This window comes from Triticum urartu, chromosome 3, assembly GCF_003073215.2.
Source record: "Triticum urartu cultivar G1812 chromosome 3, Tu2.1, whole genome shotgun sequence".
Taxonomy (NCBI): Eukaryota; Viridiplantae; Streptophyta; class Magnoliopsida; order Poales; family Poaceae; genus Triticum; species Triticum urartu.
Genome location: NC_053024.1, coordinates 529,371,438 through 529,394,213, shown reverse-complemented (window position 1 = coordinate 529,394,213; position 22,776 = coordinate 529,371,438). Strand labels below are relative to the sequence as shown.

Sequence of the window (22,776 nt, the reverse complement as noted above, 5' to 3'; positions counted from 1 at the left end):
ACACTAGAGCTCTGATGTCTACCATCCGATGGACAAATTTAAGGAGGATCAAAGACCGAAAGACCACCCAATCTAAACTACCAGTCAAAGCTGAAGCACCAGGATCCCCATCCCCATCACCGGCTGCTCCTGCAGCAGGCAGAGAGCAGGTGGATCCACAGATTTGCCGACGGAGCTTGGAGGGGATGAATGTCCTAACCACCGCAGTCGCTGGAGGTAAAGAGAAATCCTCAAACTGTTGTTGATCACAAAGGGAAAGCATGGTTGTATGAACAAAGACGAGTTCGACATATAATATTAGAGAAACTAATTAACATAACGCGCCAAGCAGGCAAATGTCACAGTTTGGCCCAACTGGTCCAGACCATACATAAAAGACAACGATGCACCAAAAGCGTCTACTGCACCACACCATCTCACACAACATAACAGTTTCAGGTTTGCACTTCAGCCGGTGTTCTGCATACCGGCGGCGATGCCCTTCATGGTCAGGATGAGGGTGTCCTCGAGCCCCGGGGCGTACTCGCTCGTCGGGTTGAGCTTCAAGAGCTCGGCGGCCAACTTCCCAGACTCCATGATCTCCTTGGACAGATGAGGCCCGGGCTGTGAATGGAAGCTAGGGTCCCGGATACGCTTCAGTGTGTAGGCTTGGCAGACATTCAGCGTTGTGATGTAAGAATCACGGAGCCGCAGGCTCTGTCTCAGGTAAGGATCGCCCTCCAGGAGGTCCTTGTGCCCAGCTACCTGAACATTTTCAGAGTTACATGGCAGTGAGGGACCAGATAACAGTGAAATTTTTGGTGACACCATTCCAGTTTATGCATCAATTTTTTTGGATGTCAGTTGCTAAATTGCCATCAGATATTAAAAATTGTATGGTTTGCAAATTTGGTAGATGCCCATGGTTATAGGCATATTAAAATCCAAATGGTATGGCAATGAATGCGTAGAGGTGTTAGCGAATCACCTGTAGAAGAAGTTGCTTTGTTTCTTCATAGTTTGCTCGAAGACGCTCCCCAAACGGCCATAAATCATCAGAAACCAGCAGCTTGTCATACAGAGCAGCTATACCAGGGTCACCTTTAGCAAACACCATCTCAACCAAGTCTATTGTAACCCTGAAAAACGGCCACTCGTTGTACATCTCCTTAAGGGCTTGAAGATTACGTATGTCCTTCTGCAGGACATGTTTGAATGCTGCGCCGAAACCAAGCCACACTGGCAGGTGGAATCTGGTTTGCGTCCAAGCAAATATCCAAGGAATCGCACGCAGTGATTCGATGCCTCCACTTGGCTTCCGTTTTGATGGCCTACTTCCAATGTTCATCCTGCCATATTCCAGCTCTGGTGTTGCCTATTTGCCAGAGAAATTGCAAAATCAGGATCACTTGTGCATACCACTAGAACAATAATTAGCATAAGAACTGTGAAGGACTATCACACCAGTTTCCTTGTTTTTGTAGCGAATGAAGACAATACTAAGCAGTAGAAATAAGTTCATTGAAATAGTTGTATGGTGTAACTTCCTTATGTAGCTTGCCGAGTTCCCACTTTGACATAACACTAGTGAAACTGCGTGCGCTAAAGAGAAGCTACAATTGAAACTTTGTGTGCTAAATGTAATATATATTACCTTATCTAAAAAGATATATTGTATTCCCTCCGTCCGAAAAAGCTTGCCCCAAGCTTGTCTCCCAAATGGATGTATCTAGCACTAACTTGGTGCTAGATACATCCATTTGAGGGACAATCTTTTTCGGACGGAGGGAGTAGAACACTATTTAGCCAAAAAAAGGTAAACTGATGAAAAGAAACGCAAATTAGAATGCAGACTTACAAGGCGGAAATATTCAACAAATCGTGGCTCCTGGAAGACAATGGATCGGTATTCTTCTGTGGCAACAACGGCCATTTCATCCATCAAAGCACGCCACTCTGGTTTTGGTGCGATTGGTGGATGCATACCATGTTCAAGAGTAGCAGCTGTAAAACGTTGAAGCGTTCTAAAGCATAAATGCTCCTCCCCAAAGGACTGCTCAATGACTTCACCTTGAACGGTTACCCGAAGTGATCCATGGATTGTCTCTGGAGGTTGTGACAGTATAGCAAGATGGGTAGGACCCCCACCTCTTCCAACAGTCCCTCCTCTTCCATGAAACATAGTCAACTTAATCCCAAAAGCCTTAGCAACCTTAATAAGCTCCTCTTGAGCTTTGTACAGTTGCCAACCAGCAGAGAAACGGCCAGCATCCTTCCCAGAATCTGAATAACCAATCATTACTTCTTGTCTTCCATTGATTCTGTTTCTGTACCACTCAACGGAGAAGAGTCGTGCCAGAGCTGCTGGTGCAGCTTCTAAATCTGCTAGTTTTTCAAACAACGGCACAACTCTCAGTGGCTTCTTCACATGGCATTCGCGCTGCAGAAGCTCAACTGCTAGAACATCCGAAGGAGCTGTTGCCATGGATATCACGTACGCACCAAAGCTATCAGAGGGAGGTTCAGCTAACACATGGAATGTATCTAAAACCTCAGCAACTTCGTTTGTCTTGGGAAGATCAGGACCAAATAGCGGCCTCTTTCCATTGAGCTCAAACAGTAGCCATTCTTGGCGTTTCTCCTCTGACCATTCACGGTATGATCCTACCCCAAGGTATTTAGTTATGACATCCATAACATCAGTGTGTCTTTCAGATTCTTGCCTGATATCTAGTCTAACAAGGGATAGTCCAAATGTTGACACTTGCCGCAAAAAGTCGAGAAGATTGCCATCTGCAATAGTGTGATCACCACAGGCACAGAGGGACCTGTAACAGAGTTCAAGAGGCTCCAAGAACTGCAGAAGAAGAAATAAAGGTGAGATATACGATACATGAAACGGCTATGGTAATGCATATCTTGGAGAAGTTTGACCTCCAATAGATTTACAAATAATATCATATCTTACAGTGTTGAACGTACAAGCGAGTAAGAAATGTATAAATTTTAGCCTGACAAAAAGTAAAATCACTCTACAATTCACTTGTAGATACCTGCTCAACATCAGTGAAGATTGCATCATCGGGAATTTCAGAAAACCCACTGGCTAATAAATGGCGTGATCGCTCACGCGTATTGTACAGTTTATCTCTGACATCGCTCAGTATTACACGATAGGGTTCACTTGGAGGAACTTGCTTCCAGAACTCTGCATTCAGGACAACATGTTAGCATGCACTTGGCGCTACCTAATTCATTGAAGTCGTAGAAAAGGCAAGGAAAACAAGTAAACAACACAACAGGACTGATACAGAAATGGTTGGGACCAATATTCATGTAGTAGGCCCGAAAATAAGTTCCACTGTAACCAATGAAGGAGAAAGATAAAAGATTACCACGTAAAGAAAATAATGAAAAAAGAACTCTCATTTTAATCGAGTGTAGTTCACATTTCTGTGGTTTTCTCTTCCTATCCAGGTTCTGATACAAAAGGTGCAAAAAGGTCTGAATTATCTGAGAATTCAGAAGATGCGGCGGCAAGTCTGATCGAGTCAACTCGCATTGATAACTAACACTAGCATACATATAAATGTGTTAAAATTTGTCATGCACAGGCTAATAAATAATTTGATCAAACATTTGGCAATGCATGACATTCAACACTGCTTATATAATACAGTATAATATAATAACAGGCAAGGAGCGCATGTATGTTTTTATCATCATGGTACATGTACCTATGTAGTGTTTTGTTGTGTCTTTCTTTGATGCACGGTGTAATTGATCAGCTTTTACGCGTAGTTCGTCACTGCAGCGCCACATAGATAACTGCAGATAATAAAAAGAATCTTCAGACTTCAATACACCATTACAGCACTCGTTTGAATAGTAGATTTTAAATTTTACCTCAAACATCAGATCCTCTATCTGTGCGTAGTACAAGTTAGCAGCCATCATTCTTGCTAACAAACATACATCCCTGGTGACCTCTGGTGTAACTCTTGGATTCCCTGCCATCGACATCATATTAGAATGATATTTAAAAAAAAATCTTGCAAACAAGATGTGAGAGATGTGTTGTATACCATCACGATCACCACCCATCCAAGAAGAGAACTGAATGAGAGGGGCATTGTAAGGCACTCTCTCTTTTATGCCAATGTTCTTAAGAGCAGTATCTACCCTCCGTAAGAACTTGGGTACACCCTTCCATATTGTCTCATGAAAGTAACTCATTCCAGCACGCATTTCATCCTGTGGAGTAGGAGGTGTCCGTCGGATTTCATCAGTTCTGAAGGCAGCTTGAATCTGCAGATAAGAATTTATATATAAAATCAGAACCACGTTCTTATATAATCTTTAATGAAGATGAGAGTCTAACTGATCAGTGAATAGAGTAGCAACGTGCCTACCCCAGTTCCTAGAAAGACAAAATTACCTCTCTCTGAAGCGCCTCATCAAGTTCCTGCTTCTCATCTGGAGTTATGTCTTTTGCATAAAGTTGTGTTAAGCAACTCCTTATCCTACAAATAGAAAGTAAACAAAATCATACACGGCCATAAATACATGCATATCAGTAACATATGTTTCTCTGGCACTGTGCACAATATAATATTGAACGTGGTGGAAGGTTGCAGTGAACCCACAAGCAACACTTCAAAGTTTTATTTCACAAATCCCATCTTATTATCTATAGGAATTGTGAAAATTCGAAAGCTGACCTGCCATGTTTTTGGAGCAATGACCTCCTGACCGACTGAGTTGGATGTGCAGTCAATACCAGGTCGACCGTTTGATTCTTGAGGGCATCAAATACTTCCAGCGGCGACTTGTTGAGCTGACAAACGAGCCTTTTTAGGGTCTCCTCTATGTCTGATTCAGTTGTTGCAGAATTTTCATCAGCAAAATCACCGCTTTTCAGTTTCTGTCTCCTTCGGTACGCAATCTGGACCTCCTCAGCCAAGTTTGCCAGGATAAGCATGTGCGATAATGACTTGGTTGTCACAATGGAGTCTTCAGGATCCAACCGGGCTAACAGATTCCCAATCTCATCCAGCTGTTTAGGGTCAAGTGTGCGTTCATACTCAGCAGCTAACTCATAGCATTCCTGGACCTACATATACCAATATAAGTGCAAACTCAGTTTAGATGTTTTGGTGAGCGAAAGAAACTTCATATACTAAGTTGAAGAACAAACAGTGAGAATCATAAATTAAGTAAAACAACAGTAAGAAAATAAAACCAGCTGGTAAAGTGGCCAATGACCTATCTCCTGCTGATACAGCAATAAAACGATCAATAGAATCAAGCCATTCACAACAAATGATCGACAAAAATTTAGTTATGCATCAAGCTTTTAGCATGATATCACATAGGTAAGAAATGTCCAAAATACTCGACGATAAAATCAAAATAGTGCAGTGAAGTTTACAGGCTTATAGCACTGAATAAACAGGACAGTGGTCCCTGTTGGCACAATAATGTAGAACAACATAAATTAAAATACTGCAAGCAGAACTTTGAATACTGTCCATTTTTAGAAGAACGCAACACATCATATCCATAAGTTAACACATATCGACAAAGAGCGGTACTGCCTCCGTGCTCTTTCAGGTGTCGTTTTGGAGATGGACATAGTCTCCAATATTGTCGTGTGGTGCCTTTGAGCGTTACATTTTTTAGTTACATGTCACTAAAACATAATGAGAAGTATAGGCACACGACAGATCCAAATAATTTTCTGTACATTAGCGGTCAAAGATTTAAAAGGTTGACTTGCCGTGTTCGAAAACGACATCTAAAAAGGTGATGTTCAAAACAAAAGGGGCATGCTTGTACAGTATGTTACGGCATGAGCCACACGTCGCGGCATACCTACTATTTTTAAATATTTGAATATCATGTTTACGCGCTCAAACAACGGCTACCATATAACTGAATAAAGAGAATAGTAGTCCAGGAATATCTACTGTCCAGGAATAACTAAATGGTAGAACCTCAGGATCATACCTACTGTCAAAGGACTTAATTACTAGTATTATGTTTTATCAAGTGCAACATTGCCACCTTTAGAGCACAAACCTTGAAGAACAGGAACAGTGAATCCCACACTAGCAAAAATAACATGTCTATCTAGCTAGATTAATCGCGCAAACTGTACAATGCAGCACAAATGAAAACAGGTCATGGCATTAAAAATCAAGTGCAACATTGCCACCTTTAGAGCACAAACCTTGAAGAACAGGAACAGTGAATCCCACACCGGCAAAAATAACATGTCTATCTAGCTAGATTAATCGCGCAAACTGTACAATGCAGCACAAATGAAAACAGGTCATGGCATTAAAAATCAAGTGCAACATTGCCACCTTTAGAGCACAAACCTTGAAGAACAGGAACAGTGAATCCCACACCGGCAAAAATAACATGTCTATCTAGCTAGATTAATCGCGCAAACTGTACAATGCAGCACAAATGAAAACAGGTCATGGCATTAAAAATCAAGTGCAACATTGGATGGATCGAGGGAGGGGGCACTACCGTCTTCCTGATCTTGTCCCCCTGGAGGCCCTGGAGGATGCAGAGGAAGCGCTCGATGAGGAGCGCGTCGTACTCCACCAGCTTGTCGTCGTCCGAGAGCTTCTTGGGCGCCAGCATCCGCAGCTGCGCGTCGATGGAGGTCGCCTTGTCCGCCGCATTGCGCGCCATTTCCCCCGACGGGAAAACCCTCTTCCCCCCTTTGTCGCCGTCAGCCCCTGCAACAGCAGCCACAGATTCGAACAAACCCCAGAAACCATCAGCAGGCGGGCGATCAAATCTCGCCCTCAATCGCGGCGCAAAGACGATGAGTAAATCCTGACGCCGCCACCCCGCCCTAGCCACTCCGGCCGATTTCAAGAAAGGACGGGCCTTTTCCCCCCAAATACCACCCGAACCAAGTTCCGATCATCGAACCCCAAGAAAAATAAACGAGATTGGCCGCACAATCCAACAGCCGGCCACAGATTCCTAGGCGAAATCGGGGCGGAACCCCGGCCGCATCGCCGGAACGGAGAGGGGGAAGAGGAAAGCCGCCTCCCGTGTACTACCTTTTTCTGATCAACCTGACGCAAAACGCTGCTTAATTCTTGATGAGAAGGTGGTTCTTGAGGCGAGGCAGTGTCTCGTGTGTGCGGGTGGCTATTTATAGTAGGCCGCTTGTGCAGACTGGCTAGAGTTGATAGACTCGGACGGAGAGGCCTCCAGCCCGGCCAGCTCGTCCGCTTCTGCCTCCCTCCGAGGTGTCACGCCACGGCCCCTCCTGCCTCTTGGCCGGGCGCGATACGGACGCACGCCAATACCTGAAAGCTGCTCGCTTTTTTTTGCCCTTTTTTGCGTGGAAGTTAGCCACTTGGTTAGAGTGCAAAGCGTGGGAGATTAATGAGGGTGTGAATTCCGGAAGGTTCTTAATTCGGTTTGGATTGGAGAAGGTGGCGGCCGCAGGGGAGGCCTGTAAAAATGATTACGGTGGCCTTTCATTTATTTTTATACTGGATGGATGGATGGGTATGGCAGGCTCGGACACAAGGAGTTCGGCTCACTGGACAAGATACCAGTTGCTTTGAGTGTCCGCTTAATTTCCTGCCGCCAAATATACACAAGAGGGGATAATGCGAGAATAATCCATATATTCCGAATCACAACTCAAAAGAGGAGCTATAGCGTGCAATAAATTAATCTATGTTCCCCGCAAGAAATAATAATCTATGTAATACTAACACATTACCATTTGCTACTGCACTAACCAGCCAGGTACCGCATGTTTATTATCCTCTAAAAAGAGGAAACTTTTCCGAAAACATTTGCATCTAGGGTTGAGAGAAGGAGAGGGATATGAATTTGCAATATATACAATGCAAGTACCACAAACTAGGACATGCATCTAGCACATTTGTCATGCCACTCCGAGGGGCGAATACCCCCCCCCCCCCCCCCACACACACACACACACCACCGTCATCACGTCCCTTCCCTGGCAGCCCCTAGAGAGTTGATGTCATGTGAAGCGTCGTAGCTGCCGATGAAGGGAGCGGCGGGACTCCTAGGAGTGGAGGAGTGGTCACCTGCAGGAGTTTCGGCAGGGGCGTGGGACAGGGTTGCAACGTGGTGTCTAGTCACAACGGATAGTGGAGGTCAATGGCGGTCGGTGTGGTGTGACAAAGATGGTGCACGACAGTTGCTCGGTGACAACAACCGACGACATGGCGGGTCTCAGCTGACCTCATGCCCAGAACCCCTCAGCTACTGGTGGCTCGAGTCAACCATCACGTGTTGGTGTGAGGGGTTGTTGTGGTCATGTGGTGCAAGCAGCGACACGTTGAGGATTTGTCTAGGATCCGGGAGCCATATCTATATCTACCACTACTTATCACTTGTGACCAATGTGTAGGGTTGTCGTATCACATCCATTGTGGGACTTTGGCATCACGTGTGTGACGTTGAGTGTTTTGTGGCTCCGCTGTTGGCTCTTGTCTTACCCGGGTTGATTGCTTCTTGTGGGCATGGTTATCAATCACGTTGCAATGCCCATGTTAGGATCATGTCCATCATCATCATATCCGTTAGGTCAACAAGTGGTGGCGACAACATATGTGACTTTGTGTTTGGTGGTGCTTTCTGGACTACCCAAGCTCAAGCTATAGGGTAAAAATCCTAGGTCTGGTGTTAATTGTTGTCAGTATTTTCACGCTCCTTCCTTGTTGAACACGTTGATTGAAGTTTGCTCGGATCCAATCTTCAAGATGAAGGGCCTGTTTGGATCATGCCCATGGTTGCCCTGCCAACGATGGCACGCCAATAATTTGGCACAGGATTCCGCCGCCAACAGTTTGCCAAAAAATTGGCTACGTATTGAACAGGAGGAGCTACAGGGCAAAGGGTGAGCCAAATAATCGGAAGCCAACCAAACACACGCCCACGTTGTGGTCAACGCCAAATATTTGGCAGGGCAAACCGGGGCTGCAATCCAAACAGCCTCGAAATCCCATGATATGCCCTACCTTGTGTGTCGTTCCCTTTCGTGGAGTCATTGATTTCAGAGAACCTATCACGCGTGCCATGTGTTCTCAAGGACTGGTCAGTGTAATTTCTTGTCATGCATCACTATTTCCCCTTTCCTTTTCATTTTTCTAACAATTTGGTTGTGTAAATCATCAATGTGTTGACTAGCTCTTTATATAAATATTTTTTTTCATTTATCGTGCATATGATTATATATTGTTGATGTGCAGGACATAAAGAGATGGAGTCTATTAAGAGACGAAGCTCTAGTAGTGGCGGCGGAGCCGGTGGTGGTTTAGATCGGGCGAGCCCCATCCGGTATTTTTTGAATGTGTGCATGTGTGGTAGTTTTTTCAAACTTCATGAACTCGTCAATGTCATTCAAGAAAAGATTTAATAATGTTGTAATAGGAACATTGAATGATGCCAAGTTGCCTTGCCCATCAGAAAAATTCTAGATCCACTACTAAACCATGAAGCCTATGTTGATACATTTATATATGTAATTGTTGTTTTCTTCCGTGCCACTGGCTCTTGGCATAAACACAGCTTAAGAGACATGGAGGTTTATGAGTTTTAATATACTAAAATTCAACCCGACATTGCCTAATATATAGTTTTTTATGGAAGAAAACTTCCAATATATTCATAATCAATCATGATAGTACAGAGAAGGTTCGTGGGGCAACTAGCGACGACTGCAAGCACTAGAGCGAGCGAAATGCACGCCGCCATCATCATCTCTCCTTCACTGAAACCGGGAAAATCTTGTTGTAGTAGATAGTCGGAATGTCGCCGTGCTAATTAAGGCCCCATAGGACCATCGCACCAGAGTAGCAACCATTGCTGATGAAGAGAGTCATAAAACAGAAGGATCAAACATGTCTAAACAGATCCTTCGAAGACCAAACCAACCGAATCCTGCGATCAGAGGAAGATACACCTCCACGCGCCCTTAATTGACGCTAGATGCATCATCTGGACGGGGATCAAACATGGAAGACATTATTCCTACTGAGGGGCATCGCTACCGTCACACGACCTCTACCAAGCGTCGAACCTAACAAGAACGAGAGTGGGGTCCCTCCCACCGGCGGGGGCGGGGGAGGGGGCGAGGTCCCCCACACCTCCACAGCCCAAAGACCATCTGAGGCGGGATGGACTGGTGACACCGCCGACGGGAGGATGAGAAAACCTAATCACCCGGGCCTTTTCGTGGGGAGGAGGAAAGAACAAATGGACATCCTTGCTCCGTCATATTTGATGACGGCCTAATACCTTACCTTTCAACAGTGAAGTGTACAATATCTAATTGGCAATCAAGCACTTATTTCTTGTGCATATCCCCTCCTTTATTAGAAACAATAATGCAAACTGTTTGCACTTTATAGTCGATTAAACCTGCACAATATTAAGCTTAAAACTGATGCATTCTTAGCAAAGTTGTGCTGCAATTTTAAGTTCAATAATATGCTTATATGGATGTATTTATGTAGGTTTACTATTTTGTTGTCCGGGTTAGACTTTTTTTTGTACACATGATATTCATATCGGTTCAACATAATTAAATTTGCACATTATAGTTGGGTAATTAAGAAGTGAACACCTCGTTCATTGAAAGCATGTTCTCCCTTTGTTTTTATTTACTCCGCATATTAGAGTTGACTGAAGTCAAACTTCGTAAAGTTTGACCAAGCTTATAGAAAAGAATATAAATATTTAGCATAACAAATCTATATGATGCGAAAGTACATCTAATAGTGAATCTAGTATTGATTTGTTATTGTACATGTTAATATTTTTGTCTATAAACTTTGTCAAAGTTTAAAAAGCTTGACTTTGACCAAAGCTAATATGTGAAGTAAATAAAAACGGAAGGAGTATCACAGAACAACATTTCATGTTAATTTACATATATATAAGAGAAGCATTTGAAGCGTGTCCAGTGAACAAAAGACATGTTATTGAAGACTATCCCAAAATTTAAGGCACGGTTGACTTTGCACAGTTTTCTGAACAATGATAGTACATAAAAATGCATGCATTGAATATGTATAACTGGTAATGTCATACTACTTGTCTTGCAAAACAGTGTTATTTCATGTATATTTATACTAATTTAGTGGACATACAACTAGTGAAAATCATAATCGAAGTTGTGCAATGAAGACCACAAAAGTCAAAGCGCACCGTCCATTTGGAGGAGTACTCACTAAAATCTCTATCATGCTGCGCGAGCAGGAATTATCCGAGACCAACAGATGCTTGGCACAACCGCACAAGCTTTCCAAAAAAAAGTTGCGCAAGGAGCAGAAATTACGTGACAAGAAACGTTTGCCATTCAATTCGAGTCTGTGACTGTTTAACGAACAAGACATGGTTCCTCAAAAAAAAAGGCCACTGGCAAACCTTACAAAATATTTGATGCCAAGACCGAAAAAAGTGATATACACGAATAAGCTTTTCCAGCTCTGTTTTTACAAGAACACGGATGATAACGAACAAGGAGAGAATTAGCGCAGATGATTAAAAGAAGCAACATAAGTGGAGAGCGGATCAAGAACCTAAACCCTATCCACACTCCGTTCTGTACAATGGTTTGGATAAGGACATCAGTCTATCACGGTACAGAGGAGCTATGATGCTGTACATAGATCTAACTACATAATGAACCATACGCAGCTGTCTTGTGTGGTTGTGTGGTTCACGCGCAAATAAATCTTCAGCTTTGCATAAACTGCCTTTCACGGAAGATCTCTCCTAGTTGCTGGTATAAGGATTTCTGCTCCTCATAGGTTAGGTTTCTTACAATCTGGATGGAGAAAAGTCGGCAATGCATAAGAATCACCCAGGATAACAAGATCATGGTATGAAAACAAGATACAATACTGACCTGATCCAAGATTGTGTCAACAGAGAAATTGTGGGGCGAGATAAAGGATTGGTGATATATGTATGCAAAGACTGCCATGACCATCTGCGAAATGCATGAAAAATCAACATTTGTTCAGCTAAACTGCACAGGCTAGATATTGAATCGTAACGAAATTCCTTCAACTTACTTGACAATCCATTCGGTCAGTAATTCCACCATGTCCAGGTATACTGTCGCCAAAATCCTACAAAATTTGCAGATAAATCATAGTGAAACAGTGTATAATCTCCATACTTCAGTATTCCTAAAGAGAGAAAAATAACGAGGCAGCACGCACCTTTATTTTAAAAGCCCTCTTGAAGCCACTTGCGAAAAATCCTCCAAATGGTGCTATTATCGATGCAAACAAACCAAGGGCTAAAGCATGCCACTGCACGGGTAAAAGGAAAACTTCTTTCCATGGAAACTGCCAGGAGAAAAGTGTTAAATTCAGAAACTCTGGAAACATGATACAAACCCAATGACAAAACAATAGACTAAAATAAATACATCAGTTATTATGATCAAGTTGCATTAATACACCAAGCAGGGGAATTTGATGGATATGGAAGAAGAAAATAGTTTGTTCATTCAATCAAGAATTTGATCACACGCGCATGACGTGATTATGGTTGTTTGACCTTTCAAGGTTTCAAGGATCAGAAAGGGGATAAACTCTGGACATTCAAGTACCAGGTTTAACCTTACCCAAATCCCCATGGTTTTAGCATACATGGCGCACATATGTCAAACTCCGTGGATGCCACTTGCGAGATACATCAGCATCCACAACAAGTCACGACTTGCTGTGCAGAGGTGGACAGACAGCATGTCTTGAAGGATATTAGGGTACTAGAAGTGGGAGGTAGACATTTTTTTCTTGTCAAACACAGTGTTACCCCTCTCTCTATATCTACAGAAGTCTGAGTATAAGCCAGTGCCATTCGTTTGTGGCCGCTGCCAGAGATGACTCTTCTTGACAACTCGCTAAACTTGCTCACGGCCAATTTGGACTTTTGTATAGCCCGCCTTTTTTCAAAAAGAGAAAAGCTGGAAAGTTCACTCGGTTACAAGGAAAAATCATGTCTGCATAAGCCATGCAAATCAAGGCTCACACAAGTACCTGTCATTGCTGATTCCATGCATCGAGCAAGCACACATTGAGAGCAAACATGCCCTTCCTACTGTTCATGTGAGTGAGAAGGCGACCAGGAGAGCAGTGCCGAGGTCAGATTCCGCCACAATGGGGACAATCCGGGCGGTGTTTGGGAGCAGCAGATCAAGGTGGGGTAGTGAGGGAGGGCAGCAGGGAGGAAGGGATGGAGAAATGGAAGGAAATTTCAAGATAGCATGCAGACCCACCATGTTTTTTTGGTTAGTTCCTGATTGGTTGATATGTCATCCAAAACCACTTGCATGTCAACCCCATATCATGGCCATGTAGGATGAAAGCAGAGTAAACTGACTCGGGAAGCACATAAGCTTGTAGTAGAATAAGACAGTGTCAAACTTAACAAATTGAAAGGATGTTCTTACCCATTGTGGCACCCAATCCCCCAAAAAGTAATGCTCTGGCTTAAACATAGAACCGGGATCACAGGTAAGCCATCCTGTCGACAGGTCCTGAAAAATATTTTCATGATAAATTTAAGAACAAATTCAGCAGCCTAACTATTTATCACAACAATCACATTCTTAAGAAAAATCATCTTACCTTTCTTGGGCAGGTTAACCACTGAAAATGACCCATTACGTTTGCCAACTGCCAAAAAAGGGAAAGGTAAGAATGGGAAGAGTAATCTTGTATATAATTCAAGGCTTTCGTCTCACCAGAAAAGCAGAGATGATGGTTGTCACCGATGCACCAATAAAACCTTCCCATGTTTTCTTTGGTGATAACTTGATCAATGGTGTTCTCCCGAGAAAAAACCCAAATAAATACGCAGCAATGTCATTGATCACAATGAGCGAAGCAGGGAGAAGAAACCTGTGCAAGCATAGAATTGAAGATGTATGGAGTTTGTGAAATGTACAGGCTAAAATATCAAAGTAACTCGCTTAATTAGCATGCATAGAACCAAATTGGACGACTTATTCAACAGCGTGTGCTATATAAAGTAGCTTAACTTAAACATGAAAAATAAAAATCTACCCTCCATAATAGATATAGTACAAAATGGAAATAGCAACGCACAGAAATTAAACAGCAACATGGTACACGTATGATCATAGCTGTTGCCTGTTGCGCCAGCACTCCTAAGTTCTTTCCCTTTTTTATTTTATTTTCTTTCTGGTTGGGACCTGAATGTTCTTAAAGTGGTAGGTTGAGAGATACAAACACTACTTCTACCAGAACAAAATCTCAAATAGGTCAATATGGCCAACCCAGTGTATGGGAAATTCCTATAAAGTTAGGCCCTGTTCGGTACGTTGGAAAACCGAAGGAAAAGCACTGGAAACTCGTTCCTATGGAATTGCCGCAGGAAACACCGTTCGATACGAAGGAACGCGTCCTTTCCAATCCGATGGAAAGTCTCACACACCTGCGTTTTCACGGGAAAAGAAAAATCTGCCCAGAGCGCTTGTTTTCTCGTAGGCCCGAGGGATGGAAGAGAAAAGCTGCCGCAAACCATGCAACTGGGCCCACACCATGGGTTGATCCATGTACGATTTGGTCCTGCACGCACAGGAATTGAAGGTAGTGCCTATCCTTTTCAACGTTTAAAATAAACTGGCCGGGACCCACATGGGCAGATTTCCTATGGTCACTTTTCCTCTCTCCCGGACGCCAACTGTGCATGCAGGTGCTGCAGTTTTCTATCCTATGTTTTGCAACTGCATTCCTCTCCATTTCCAGCGATTCCCTCCAATCCTATGCTTTTCTTTCCTTTGACCCGAACAGGCCCTTAAAGAGGTTCAGGATTTCATGGCAAAATAGTTTTTACAGCTGTACAGGAAATCAGGCCTCTTGAAGTTACTTTAACAACTTCGGGTGCTTTTTAGGCGAGGAAGCTTCAATGTTTGAACTAGACTAAATAAATACATGTTAAATGTCAGAACTAGGTAGAAATAACCAGACATTTCAGTGAAATCAGAAAGTCAAAATTGTAGACAATAGTACGCTAACAAGGTAAATATATGGCTTACCAGAACATCCCTTCAAATATATTTGCCACGGTGAAAGAAGATTGGGCAAAAACCGTTAAAAGGATCATGTGCGTCCAGGCATACTGTTTGAACTGATAATTGTATGTCTTCTTCTTCAGAGTCAAAATAAACCATACAAATCCTGGATCATGGGAGTTATATATTAGTTTTATGCCAGATATAAACTAGAAATTAACAAGGTATGACAAGCAGGTTCCAAGAAAAGAATATCTAAGAGAAACTCATGCAACCAAGCAAATTACAAAATTAAAAGAAACCAGCTTTTCCAGAAAATTGTGTTTTACACAGAACTTTAGTTATTGACCTTTGCAAACCCCTAACAACCATCCAAAATAGGTAAAATAATGTAGAACTTCCATTCCTCCAATATTCAGTACCAAGCAGGCTATAAATGTCATGGGTAGGACAGTCTATTACTCTGTTTTCGATAAGCTCTTTACACATATTAGAGCATCTCCAACGCAATCCCTCAAAACAGACACTGCAAACATCCGCGGGCGCTTCCGGATGCGTCCGCAGAGTGAATACGGAAGTCAGCCATCCAACCCTATACCTCAAATGTCCGCCTCTATTAACTTAAAAAAGATAGCAGCGGCAGCGGGCAACAGCTTTCTGCCAAATATCTTAGCATTCCGATGCATACAAGTAGTCACGTAGCTAGCAGCTTCTGGCAAAACATGCTAGCCAAAGCAGCTTCCGCCAAACAGCCAAACACTAATTAATCACGTTGCTCACTAGCAGCTTCCGCCAAATAGCCTAGCTAGCCAAAGCAGCTTCTGGCCAATAGCCTAGCTAGCCAAAGCAGCTAACACTAATCGCGTTGTTCATACAAGTAGCAGCTTCCACCAAACATGCTTTACGTTGTTCTCCTTCAGTCAAATAGCAGCGGCCTTCCGCCATCCTGCGCGGACAGAGAGGAGAGAGGGGTACGTGGTGGCTTTTGATTGGCCGGGCGGATGTCCGGACTCCTGCAAACCTTCCCCAGGTTCGCTTCCGGTTTGCGGGAATTCGGACAAGGACGCATCCGCGGACAAATACCGGTCTGCTTTGGATGGCAAACTATGTCCGGACAGCTCGGTCCTAACGTATGCGGGTGTTTTGAGCGACAGCGTTGGAGATGCCCTTAGTATGTTAGAATAATGTTATAAGCCAAAAATATTCTTAAAATGACATGGAAGTTTTTAAACAAATCGTCATCAATGGAAATCATTTGCATATTGCAAAATGTATTGAGCCTTACCTGCAATATAAAGAAAATAGCAAATAAACATCTGATACTTTATTAGGCCGCTGACGAGCTTATACAGCAAGTGATCTGAAGTTACTGTGTTAACAAGCTCCCGGCTAAGAAAACGCCCATAAGTAAACAACATTGCGGTGAAGAAGAAGTGCCTGCCAAGAAGTGATAGGACTTGTTCACACAAAAATATATGTACTTTCGAAATGTATTAAATTGGTGGCAGGTAAGTCATTAGCAATTTTCTGGTTCAAAATAATAGTATACCAATTCAGGAGCCTGAACCCTGGCAGTTGTTTCTCTTCGCTGGATCTTCTGAGTAGGTTAAAAAGCTCTGTTGCCATAAATATTTGAATCACAACCACCATGGCCCAGATATAAAGATGACCCATATAAACTACGAACACAAAGCCTCCAATCATCCACAAAGTTGAATATGTACGGATAAGCATTGACTTGTACTTGTTCTGGTCGCTCACAAGCAAAACCGTCCCATTGGCTCTATTCCCATCGGTGGCAGTCTGAAGAAAAATATAAGATTAGCTCCAAAAAAAGATACTCCATTATCAACGAAATAAATGAATGACTGGTAAAACAAAGCAACTGAGCAATAGCGGCACAAGATTTTCTTTTATGCACAGTACAGGCACCTTTTAAGGAAGTTGAGGTGGTGTTTTCCCTTCAGTGTAGCTCTAAGATGTTTGTAGCATAGCCATCACATTTTATGCACAGTACAGGCACCTTTTAAGGAAGTTGAGGTGGTGTTTTCCTTTTAGTGTAGCTCTAAGATGTTTGTAGCATAGCCATCACATTAGTAAACAAAAATTTGCAAGAAAAAGTTAACAACTTTGCTGAAAAACAGGCCTACACATAGTGTGAATGCAACAGCATACTTTGAAATAAAGAGCTTTCCAAACTGGTAAAACATGAAATAAGCCAGACACGCATGGAACAAAATTCGAAAAGAAAAATATCACGAGGACACAGCTAACCTCATTAGGGCGCCTCCGATGTCTCACACGTCCTGCATGAGAAGGAGAAACATCACCAGAGCCTGTATCCTTTTGCATAGCTGCTATCAAATCTATAAAAGAGATAATAGCCGGTTAGACCGGATTCAATAACAATAGCAAATCGTAGACAATAGCAAGCAGTAAAACACAGAGGAGAGAGGACACACTGTCACTAAGTGGCACGTTGACTCAGTTACTGCTTCATATATGATTCGACGAACAGATTGTGCGCTAGTCGGAGAGCAGAGTATGAAACTCAACTCAGACAATAAGCCGCCCACTGGCACAACAGCTAACCAAGATAAGCAGCATATGTGGCCAGAGTGGAAACTGGGTGCAGGACCACCAGCCAACAATCCAACGCTCCTTGCTGTGTCGTGTCACGGCAAGCGCCTAGAGTTTCCCCACATCAACAAGGCTAACCATTCAAGGTCCACCCAATAAACAAACACATCGCTCTCACGATTATTGAGTGCCGCTCGCAACCGCTCGTCCACAACTACAAGCCATCGGGAAATCGTCTCAATTTAAACAATGCGAGCCTCCCTGGAGCGAAGAATATGTGCAAAGCAGCATTCCCTGGTCCGGCCAGCTAAAAAGCAAGACAGCACATATTCGGTATTCGCCCGAATAAAATAAAAATAAAATCCCAGACCAGCACTAATAAGCTCGTAGCAGCACAAAATCGCGACCCCGAATCACGCGCAAAGCGAAGGAATCCCCCCCGCATAGACGGAACCAATACCCAAACAGACCAGCCGTAAACTGAAACACGGGAGAGCGTAGATCACACGCACCCAGCAAGGGGGCGCAGGGGCGGGCGCCCTCACCGGAGAGCGGAGCCCTCGAGGGAGGAGGGGCGGCGGGCGGCGAGGCCGCGAGCTCGCCGGAACCCTAGCTGGGTCCGGCGGCGGCGGCGGCGGCGGCGAGGAGGCGCTTGGGCGGCGCGGGGTTTGGGGAGGAGACAGAGGCAGTCAGTGGGGGAGTTGAGTTGTGGCGCTTGCGTCGCGCTTCGTGATTATCGCGGTGCGGGGATTCCTTCCAGTTGCTCGGTTTGCATTGCCGCCTTTATGCAAAAAAGAAAGAAAGAGATCGGGCATGGAATAAAAATGGGTGGAAGGAATTCGAAGACCCAAGTGCATCGAGAGGCAGCTTGCCGGTTCGGGCCCATGGGAGGGAACCGGCCCGCCCAGGGGTTGGGTTCGTTCTTCTTGTGTACGCTAACGAGAATATTCTATCCATCGTTTTGGTTGTATAGCGCTGGTATTGTCTATCGTTGCAGATGGGAGGTAACCTTGTTATTTGCACGAAAGGGAATCATCCGAGCATGTGCGCAAAAGATGCCAATGTCAATTCGTTCCAGCAAGAAATGACGAGTTCCGGCCCGTGCATTCATCACTATTCACTAGTATATACAGACGCACATACACAGTGCTGTAATATGTTGTTTTAGTTCGCCGTTGACGTATGCATTGCCCTCAGTTCGTGTACCACAACTTACCATTCATGATCAGCCTTAGAGGCATGGCATAAGAGTACCTACGCGAACCTGTAGGCCAACATAAGGCATTGACATGATTATAACCTCGCCACTACCGCAGCGGCGGTACTAGGAGAGATGTTAAAGCTATATATGTAAATGCATATATGTAGATAATACTTATATAGTTATAAGACACTGGTGTATTAGTGAAGCTAACCCGAATTTTGTGATGTCGGTTGACGTCATAAACAACATGTAGCACCGCCACTGCACTACCGTGCGTAAGGATGGCAATTTTATCCATGAATATGGATATCCATGGATATCCGACCCGAATGGATAGGGTTTGGATATGCTTTTGTGTCCATGGGCGGTGCCCAAACCCGACCCGATTATTCGTGGGTAGGGCATGGATATAATCTTGTACCCATGGATATACCCAAACCCAACCCAATAGTATGACTTAATGGGAAAAAATCTTCCATCCCTGCCCCACATTCACATGTCCCACGACAATTTTACACTTTTTTTTATCTAAACCATGCATAAGAAATCACACAATCCCCATCATAACTTTTATAAGTTGACAGTCAATCCCCTCTGTAACATACTCCAACACCCCTTTCCTTATTTTTATCTCCTTAAATGACTCGTCATTCTCATCTGTTAGAAAAATACTAAATAATCTTAGGTTGTTACTGGATGTTGATTTACCATAAGTGAAGCCTATCCTGCCACGAGGTGAAGAATAGAAGAGTTTATGTTAATATTGTGTTAAGTTTTATTTATATGTCTTGAGAGGACCCAATGGATATCCAGTGGATATGGATATCCATCGGATTTGGACATGGACACAATTTTTCATCCATGGATTTTTTCATGGGCGGGCAAAGACTGTCTTCATGGATATGGATATGGATTTGATATTGTTCAACCCGATCCAAACCCGACCCATTGCCATCCTTAACCGTGCGCTTAACGGAAGTCCTCGCAAGTTATGTTGCTCCCTCGTTTAGGTGATGCTTGCTCGTATCGCAAGAGATGTGTGGACGATAGTCCGTCCTCATATCTAGTTCTTCAGGTCTGGCGTATTTTTCCACAAAATTTTCTTGGTCACGCTCTTCTGTAGAGCGGACAACATGGTTGTACCTCTTGGTCCTCTACCTCCAGTTTCGACCGACAATGAATGTGATCAGTCTCCGCCTCGTTGAAGAGTGTGTGAGGTTTTGTTCCTCGTCTCCGTCTGGCCGGAACTGGGGAGTTCTACAGGCCCTTTCCGTTGTTTTGTTCTCCGGGAGGGTGATTTCCAACGCATATTGTAGCCACCGGCATCTTCTAATCTACATCGATCTTCTTGGTCGTTACTTCTATAAGCTCCTAGATTTAAGCAAGTTTGCTCCACTAAGACGGAGGCCCAGAGATGGCAACGAGCTTTCTTACGGCGAGCCGATGGTGGATGCAAGAAGAAGAAGACTTCGGCACCCCAAGAATTTGGATGCATTTTGTAATTTCTTTAAGGGCGTTTTGTAAGGGTTTGGCCTTTAGCCTTTTCACAATAAAAGTTATGCTGCTTATTTCGCTTTTCGGTGCAGGTGGAATGACAACGTCCGGCCACACTGGAGTCGCCTCTTTCCGTAATCGACGCAAACCCGGAGTTTTTCTTAAAATGGCACCCCACCTTATTCAAATTAATGTTAATTGAGTTTGGTATACAAACACCATTCGGCGCGAAAAACAGCCAGACGTATCTGCCAATATCCAAGCTTAGCAAGAACCTCGCTAACCTATTTTCTTCTTTATTTGATAATCTTCCTTCATGGCAGAAAGACACAACATCAAAAGCATGTGAGTGAGCTCGAATTTATCGATGATACATTGATGATATGAGCGTATGTAGATCTGCACTTGTCATGAAAGGTTTTGGTTACACTCAAACCTTCCCGCTAGTGCTTCCAATGTTTCATCTATGGTGACTCCATCAAAAACTATACTCGATGCTCCGAGAAATTAACCTAAATTGCTTTTGACCACCACCACCGCAGCTCCTTTATCATCAGGTTTCCCTAGTGTGGCGTCGACATTAAACTTCGCTGAGCCAGGGAGGTAGGGATCCATGCTAGCACATTAAGCCTTGTCGAACTGACGCTTTCGTAACCTTATGTAGCATAGTAAGCTCCCGCTAAATAATTTTCTCTAAAGCTATGAGTAGATAGCTGGCGTTGGAAAAGATTTCCATGAATAGCCTTTTTTCTATCATGTCAGATCGCCCAAAGAATGACTAAAATTATGTCATTTCATGTGGCAGCATCTTCTCTATAAGTTCCGAGTTCCAGTCTTTTGATTTTACCTAATTTTTCATATATTATATATATATATATATATATATATATATATATATATATATATATATATATATATACTTGCTCTACAACTTCTTCTGCTGCCAATGCCTAGACACATTTTGACATTGCGCATTCAATTAACGAATGTCTTCAAGATATCTGCCATTCCACATGTGGCACATTTGTTCTCTTCCGCGATATACCATGTTGCGAAATGTCAATTGTGTATGGAGAGAATCTTTTGCTAATCTCCATACAAAAACCTTTATCTTTGACGGTACATGAACACGCAAAATCCAACTCCGGAATTTATCCTCTTTCCTTTATTCAGAAGAGCCCCTAGTTCCTTCTAACCAAGCTTCTTCTATTTGTTTTAGTTTGGAGATGTAGATTCATGGCTCCATTTTATGTCACATTTTAGAGGTCGCTTGTTGCATAAAACTCCTTATATCATGTCCCATGGATCCACTTTCATGTTCATTATGCATGATTCTTATTTACACTCATTTTAATGTGAGCATTAAATAATCTTTACTTGTATTACCTTTTTATTTGCTTTGTTGTATGTGTAGGTGATTTGAAACTCACATGGACCCAAGTAGGAATGAATACGGAGGAATTACAAGCACTAGATCAAGGCCTTTCATGGATTTTGAGGAAAGGAGATTCCACAAAAAGCCCAGTGGGGATATCCAATACCATAAGGTTATCGGGCTCATTCATACGAATCCAGTGAGCCCAAAAACACCCAAGTCGAAGTTCGTCTGAGTAAATGGTGATCAAAATATGAAACACCATGCGCAGGTTCTAGTACGAGCATCCACACTCATACATGTGCTTGTAGGAAGTGATTATGACAACGAGAATTGTTGTAACTTTCATGATTCTTTACCAATTTTGTCTCTGTTTGTTCCAAGAGGATCCTTGGGACTCGAGGAAGGTCTTGGAAAATATTGGGACTCACCTAGTGTCGGTTTAAGAACCTACATATGACTTGTGAGCAACAACCCTTTTAGAGTTCGGCCAGGGACTGAACACGTCTAGCAATCCTAAGTCACGGATGAAATGTGGTGGGTGAACTACAGATGAACACAAAGAACTACCCAGGTTTTTGCCACCTTCTTGGTGTAATACCCTACTCCTGCCTTACTATGTATTACAGTGGTAGAGAGCTACAATGTGTCTGTTACAAGATGAAAAGATCGACCCTCATGAGGCTTTGGTCTCCCCTATTTATAGAGTCGGGGAAGGACCTGTCGGAGGTTCTTGTTGGTTGAATATACATTGGAGTAGGCTGGTATAGCCTGTACCATGGTGGCATGGTCGCCCATGTCATGCTTGTACGAGTGATGATGACATCCTCTCGGGGCAGTGTGTTACCCCCTAGATACTTATCTGCCTCCTTCAGTATACGTCGGATGGTAGCGAAGTATCGCCAGTGTAGAAGTGTAATTGGTAGGCGAATCTTATTGTAGTCGTTGTAGATGACTTGGTCCGCACGGGTTCTTCTGGAGCCCATGCGCAAGGGCTACCCATTCACCCTTCGTCCCTTAATTTCCTAAAGCAGGTTGTAGTGTTCCTTGGTATGGGCCATCACACGA

The 22,776-nt window shown here is 43.3% G+C and overlaps 2 protein-coding genes across 5 annotated transcripts; both read right to left on the bottom strand.

The window, feature by feature from the left end:
* Positions 1-281: 281 nt before the first annotated feature.
* On the bottom strand, positions 282-7,234 carry LOC125544794 (phosphoenolpyruvate carboxylase, housekeeping isozyme). 2 transcript variants are annotated; one of them, XM_048708557.1, is made up of 11 exons: positions 7,068-7,234; positions 6,520-6,734; positions 4,701-5,092; positions 4,418-4,502; positions 4,065-4,287; positions 3,886-3,989; positions 3,717-3,807; positions 3,033-3,187; positions 1,838-2,836; positions 968-1,354; positions 282-744 (listed from the first exon to the last, which is right to left on the bottom strand). In XM_048708557.1, exons 2-11 carry the CDS (start codon positions 6,685-6,687, stop codon positions 448-450), a joined length of 2,901 nt encoding a protein of 966 aa, XP_048564514.1. In that variant the 5' UTR covers positions 6,688-6,734; positions 7,068-7,234; the 3' UTR covers positions 282-447. The 2 variants fall into 2 exon arrangements, with proteins under 2 accessions (XP_048564514.1, XP_048564512.1); XM_048708555.1 differs by having other exon boundaries at positions 6,520-7,234.
* A 4,185-nt stretch (positions 7,235-11,419) lies between these two features.
* On the bottom strand, positions 11,420-18,018 carry LOC125544793 (phosphatidate cytidylyltransferase 1-like). 3 transcript variants are annotated; one of them, XM_048708553.1, is made up of 12 exons: positions 17,518-17,963; positions 17,330-17,421; positions 16,605-16,858; positions 16,341-16,492; positions 15,080-15,221; positions 13,763-13,919; positions 13,647-13,694; positions 13,469-13,555; positions 12,231-12,359; positions 12,081-12,137; positions 11,912-11,995; positions 11,420-11,830 (listed from the first exon to the last, which is right to left on the bottom strand). In XM_048708553.1, the coding sequence occupies exons 2-12, from the start codon at positions 17,405-17,407 to the stop codon at positions 11,741-11,743; spliced, it is 1,278 nt and encodes a 425-aa protein (XP_048564510.1). In that variant the 5' UTR covers positions 17,408-17,421; positions 17,518-17,963; the 3' UTR covers positions 11,420-11,740. The 3 variants fall into 3 exon arrangements, 2 of the variants coding, with proteins under 2 accessions (XP_048564510.1, XP_048564511.1); XM_048708554.1 differs by lacking the exon at positions 17,518-17,963 and adding an exon at positions 16,988-17,120; XR_007299703.1 differs by lacking the exons at positions 11,420-11,830; positions 11,912-11,995 and having other exon boundaries at positions 13,056-13,555; positions 17,518-18,018.
* Positions 18,019-22,776: the final 4,758 nt, after the last annotated feature.